At 38.2% G+C, this 6,227-nt stretch overlaps 1 protein-coding gene across 1 annotated transcript; it reads right to left on the bottom strand.

The window, feature by feature from the left end:
- Positions 1-3,425: 3,425 nt before the first annotated feature.
- On the bottom strand, positions 3,426-5,973 carry LOC126656894 (uncharacterized). The gene is made up of 6 exons (XM_050351519.1): positions 5,239-5,973; positions 4,775-5,015; positions 4,659-4,704; positions 4,376-4,573; positions 3,973-4,264; positions 3,426-3,890 (listed from the first exon to the last, which is right to left on the bottom strand). Exons 1-6 carry the CDS (start codon positions 5,971-5,973, stop codon positions 3,426-3,428), a joined length of 1,977 nt encoding a protein of 658 aa, XP_050207476.1.
- Between the last annotated feature and the right edge of the window lie 254 nt (positions 5,974-6,227).

Here is a 6,227-nt window from a genome sequence, read left to right on the forward strand (position 1 = left end):
ACGTCTCCGTCATTTTCAATTGGCTTTATTCCTCGATGATAGTCCAACTCTGGCTGCCTCCAATAATACATAACCAGCCCCTTCACTCCAATTTTTTTGGCCCACAAATCAAGCATGTTGAGTGACAGTTGCGAAATGTCAAAACACCTTGCACACACATCACCACACAAATAAACCCCCTCTCCAAATTCTCCATCGTAGTGCAAGACAATCTCCAGGATCTCAGAATCTACTTCTACGATAGGGGCTGTTCAAACAAACGATGCAGAGACAGTTAGACAACACAAACCAACAAATTATACAAACAACTTAAGAATAACTCCTCCAAAAACACATACCCAAGAACCGAAAATTTCACCCTAAATCTTAAATTACAATGTCATGTAATAAAACAAAAACCTCGTCGTTTCTTCCCTTTTATGTCATCAGTGCCAAAGATCTTTTCTTTTCCCATTATCTTCTTTAACTGTTTTACCATATAAACATGTGTATGGAAAAAATGGGTCAACATCCCAAAGTTAACCAATGAAAACCATATAACAGTTACTGTACACAAAATAAACAGCCATTTTTCTTGTACCTAGGTTTTTTCTTCCTAGTATTACACACGCATGCAGACTCGAGAACGAGAGAAAATGAAGACCCCTAAATGACTAGGACAAACGCTAGGTCAGACACAGAGAAAGTGGGGGGGGGGAATAAAAAAGGAATGATTTCAAAACAAAGATAAATGAACAAAAAAATATTATGTCAGAAGGTGAACAAAAAGAAAGACAAAATTAATTTTAGTGAAAAAAAAAATTTAATTTAAAAATATGAAAGTCAACCGACGTGTCTGACATAGCAACTGAAGGATCTGACTAACGAGAGGTATAAGTGGGGGACAGATGGTGAGGAAAACGCATGCAAAAAGATGTAATCGTTGGCAGCGCGGCAATTTTTGTTTTTGTTTGTCAGGAGGTCCGTGGATGGAGGCCGAATAAAGGTCAGGGGGGTTTAGTGAAGGTTTTGGAAAAGATCAGGGGGGTACAGGGAAGCTTTTGAAAAGGTCAGGGTGTTCAGGGAAGCTTAGGATAAAGTGAGACACACTTGGTAAAACACACAAATTTTTCAGAAAAGGCAGAAAAACACATTGGTAAGCAAGTAATTGAATAAAAGCCAGGAAAACACCTGAAAGTGCAAAAATTAATGGCAACAGGCAGGAAAACACAAATGTCGTAGGCAAATATAGATAATATATTAACATATAACCCCTTGTAGTTTGTCTGTTCACTTGACTACATATTTGTGTTAGTGATATGCACTAGGTCAATCATGTTTGACCATGTTTTGACTTTATCATTTTGTTATTTATTGATTGGCAGTTTTATCATTTTATATTAATGATTAAAGACTTGAATGGTTAATTCTTTCTAAGGTCATCAAGTATGTGACTTGATAGTAGAACCCTTAGGTTTAATAAAAGAATTATATACCATATATCCCTAGTTTTAATAGAACATTGAGACTAGTATGATGTTGACTGATGATTATGTTTTACTAATCATGTATATGAGATATTAAGTCAAATCATAGGTGCTATTTGAGAAATAAGGCACTGGATGACCCACTGTGAGAATACTACATAGATCACTGTCATAAGTAATTCTCATTACAGTTCTATTAGTATAATCCTTTGACCTTGAAATCATCATGGATTTCTACATAGCTATTTCATATTTTGATACAGTCTTACATTATCTTTAACAGGATAATGGAATAGATTGTCATTGGATATGAAAGTAACTATGTGAGAAATGTGAGTGACTGAGAAGGAATTTGTCCCTCATTTATTTGAATAAGATATCTATGGGCCCCTTGAAGAAGATAGACTGAAGGAAATGCATGGCCATGCTAATTGATAAGGAGTTATCATTTTCAGTCTACTTAGAGTCAAGAAACTAATGATTGAATATTATAAGGATGACAGAACTATGCCTTATATTCAATCTGGATATCGAGAGACAAAGGGATTAAAATATTATTGTAAATGGTTAAATCGAATTATCGATATTCGTATAACTTGGGTAGTCATAATGTCTTGCTAGAGGCCACTTATGACTTGTGGGCTGAAATAGGGATTTCGAGCTTACTGCCAACGTTATATGAACCTACAGGGTCGCACACTAAGAACAGGCCCAAAACAGTTATGGGTTGTACAAGCCCAATGTGATTAAGTGATTAATTATAATTATATATATATATATATATCGTAATATATATATATTAATAAATATATATATTAATAAATATATATATATATATATATATATATATTAATTCGAAATTTAAGGATAAGTGTTTTCCTTAATTTATTATTTTTGGAAGATAATAAATATAGTAATTAATATATATATATATATGGATGATTATCAAAAAAGAGTTTTTGATAAACATAAACTTGTAGAATTGCAATGAGATTGAAATTCGAATTTGTCTCAAATCCTAGTGTTGTTGTATCACTATAAATACACATTAAGCAATTGGTTTGAGAATGACGAAATTCATTATTCACTAAATCGCTAAAAATTCGAAATTGCTTGTGAAGCAATAGTGCTAGCACACAAACACTAGTTTTGGCTAAGGTCTGTTCGTGTGGATACTCGTAGAGGACGCGTTCTTTTGGAGGCGTTTTTGATCCGAGGCCAGGTATCACCAAAGTGAACCACCTCCTTCCTTCCTACATTGCTGTTGAATTCGACATACAAGTAAGTACTTATTCTGTTAATTCGAATTACATGGATCTTGGTTTGGGTTTTTAGATAAATTTTTGAAATTCCGCTACGTTATGAACCGAAAAAACCCAACAATTTGGAGGTTTATATCCCACCATTTCATACTTACAAAAAAGCCACATCCTATGAAAGGCAGGCACAAAATATTGACTACCAAGATATGATACAATTTGTACAACATGTACATATCTTCAGAACGGCAGGAACACAAAATAGTGCCAAATTGTTCAAAAATATGACAATCTTTTCCCGGCACAACCAAAAAGACTTTACCAAAACACGGGAGTTTCAAATATTCCTAGGCCTCCGAAATGGAGCACTTGGAGCTGAGTTTCTGCGTGCTCGAGATAACGTTGGTGGTGCATTTCGTCATGCAGTTGGTGGTGCACTTGGTGGTGCACTTGGTTCCTACAAAAAAAGACTAACATTAACACATTATCACAACCAGTCATAATCTACTTAGCAACAATTAACACTTACATCATTGTTTGACTTCTGTTTCCTTGTAATTGACCGTAGTTCCATTGTCTGTTTCCCTTTCGCTTCCCTACTCAGTCTACGCATCTCACCAATGACTATAAGTGATGTGAAGTCATTCAGGCTTTCGATAGAAGATCTTATTACAGCCTCAGCATCCATATTTTCATCAGGTTATGTGAGATCCATTCCTTCTGGTTGAGTGAAATCGATGACCTCATGCTGTACTTCTTTTGGTGCCTCATGCATCTTATCTTCTGGTGCAGCATGCATCTGATCTTCTGGTGCAACATGTTCCTCTTCCAAAGGTCCATCATGTTCCTCTTCCAATGGTGCAGCATTATCCGCAAACAATAAAGCAGCATCATGTTCCTCCTGTGGTGGTGCAGCCTGAGCCTCCTGTGCTGGTGCACCATGAGCTTCCTGGCCTGGTGGTGCACCATGAGCCTCATTTCCTGCTGGTGCAACATGGGCTTCAACTACTGGTGCATCAGGTAGTACTCTTGCAGATGATCTCTTTCTCTTTCTTGTTGTACCAAATTCTGCAACCAATTGAGCTGATCTTCTCACCACTTGTGATGTCGAGGCTCCATTGGCTTTCTTTCTTGGTTTAGCTGGTCTAGTTGGGAGTGTAGGGTCCTGTTAACATTGAAAATTGTTAGTTAAATTAGGGTAGTGTAAAGCTTTAAAGAAAAGGAGGTTGAGTGTTTAGTCACTATACCCTGTTAGGGCATCCTCTTGAGTTATGTCCTAGTTGACAACATATTTTGCACCTCATGACCCATCCTTGCCTGCCAATTGGCCCAACCTTTTTGGTTTCGTGTTTGTCTCTTCTTCTTGCCCTCTTTGGTCTGCTTGGCATCCTCCTATACAGAGGTGGCTCGAGAGGGTCAAGACCACTTTCAGGCCACATGATCTTTCCTCTGACAGGTTGTAGCATGTACTGGTAAGCTTCTTTATATTTGCCCACCTTGTACCAGTCATGCACATAGTCTTCTGGATCACGACTTGCACTATAAATTGAAACAATAGCATGCTGGCATGGTATACCACTGAGGTCCCACTCTCGACATGTACAAGTGCCTATTCTGAGGTTGGTAGTATGCTTATCCTAAGTATCATACACACTGGTGACCTCATAGCTGTGGTCCCCATTTCCCAAAGTCACCCAATCGTTTGACATATTCTTACTTTTTTCAAGCTGTTTCATTGCTCTGGGGCCTATGTCATTTATCCATGTCATGCAAGCAACCCTCTTCACATGCAACCTTGTCATGACTTGAACTCTTATTGCCTCTAGCATACTTATTTTGGGCAAGCAACTGCATAGTTCAAATTAAAAGAAACAGTCAGCAAGCATTAAATAAACAACTAATAGATTTACATATAAAGAGGTTAATAATGTACCGTGCATCAAGGATCCAGCCATTAAAAGTTTCTGCAAGGTTGTTGTCTATGACATCACACTTAACAGTTGTGTTAAAGTAAGCCTTACAAAAGGTCTCCACATCATATCTGCACACATCGTTTGGCCATTCCAACTCCCATAAGTTCAAGCTTATTCAAATTATGTCTTAGTTGCTGTTCAAAAGTTGATTTTGCACATGTCCAGAACCCCAGTTTCATGTCCTCTCCTTTCCATCTTTTAGCTAGTGCATCATATACATGGCGTGCACAACGCCTGTGCTCAACCAATGGAAGTTGGTTGTGTATAGCACTCTCCAACCCCTGAAATGAAGAACAGTGTGGAATATTATTTACAGCCTACCAATTTGACAGTAAGTGCAAACAAAGACAACTCAGTCCATATGTGAAGCCAAAAAAAAAGACAATTATTGAGCTGTGAGTGGAATGACAATTCATTGCACCATAGTTCATGACACAGACAGCAAACCAATCACAATAATTGAACAAAATGACAATTCAGTTTATAAACACCATAGACAGCACAATCGATTGAAAAAAGCATAAATGGCATACAATATACCTTCTGCATATCGCTGATGATCACTAATCCATCTCCCCTCTGAAGCTGCAAATCATATGCCAATAACCTTATAAACCAGCCCCAGTTGTCATGGTTTTCAACTTGGACCACAGCCCACGCTATAGGGAACATCTGGTTGTTCCCATCACGTCCAATGGCACACATCAATTGTCCTATACACAATCCCTTAAGGAAGCACCCATCCATTCCAATTATCTTCCTACAACAAGCCATCCACTCTTGTTTACATGCAGCCAAACAGACATACATTCGTTTGAAACGATTCACCTCAATTCCATCCTCCCTAGTGCCCCTAATTATGCAAGTAGTCCCTGGATTACTTAATCCGAGCTCTTCCCCATAGTCAAACAAGCACCTGTACTCCTCCATTGTAACTGTTTCCGAGTCTTGATACAATCTTTTCTTGATATTCTGGCACATTGTTTTACTAACTTTCAGCTTCAATTCTGCTCTAAACAAAGCCTTCAGGTCTTCAAGTTTTATGGTAGGCTGAGAAATTAGCCTGTTCCTCAGGTGCTTAGCCAGAAACTTACTTGTGGCCATGCGATTTGTATTTGTGATATAGCACATATGCTCAGGAATGTAGGTTTTCACCATCAGGCTTTCAGTCCTCCCATCAATGCTTGCCAAGAACCTCCAAGGGCAGCCAACATGGCATGCCGCCCTTATCCTCTTCGTGTCATTTTTCACAAAATGAACATTCAGCCTCTTCATTATTGCATGTTGGGTTTTATAGGTTCATAACGCAGCGGAATTTCAAAAATTTATCTAAAAACCCAAACCAAGATCCATGTAATTCGAATTAACAGAATAATTACTTACTTGTATGTCGAATTCAACAGCAATGTAGGAAGGAAGGAGGTGGTTCACTTTGGTGATACCTGGCCTCGGATCAGAAACGCCTCCAAAAGAACGCGTCCTCTACGAGTATCCACACGAACAGACCTTGGCCAAAACTAGTGCTTGTG

This window comes from Mercurialis annua, linkage group LG7 (genome assembly GCF_937616625.2).
Source record: "Mercurialis annua linkage group LG7, ddMerAnnu1.2, whole genome shotgun sequence".
NCBI classification, from domain to species: Eukaryota; Viridiplantae; Streptophyta; class Magnoliopsida; order Malpighiales; family Euphorbiaceae; genus Mercurialis; species Mercurialis annua.

Bases quoted from the DNA above. Each gene is read 5' to 3' on its own strand.
- LOC126656894 (XM_050351519.1), bottom strand. From the start codon at position 5,973: ATGAAGAGGCTGAATGTTCATTTTGTGAAAAATGACACGAAGAGGATA. The intron at 5,016-5,238 runs GTATATTGTATG...TCAAATTGGTAG, and splicing joins TCATCAGCGATATGCAGAAG to GCTGTAAATAATATTCCACA. The intron at 3,891-3,972 runs GTATAGTGACTA...CAATGTTAACAG, and splicing joins CAAGAGGATGCCCTAACAGG to GACCCTACACTCCCAACTAG.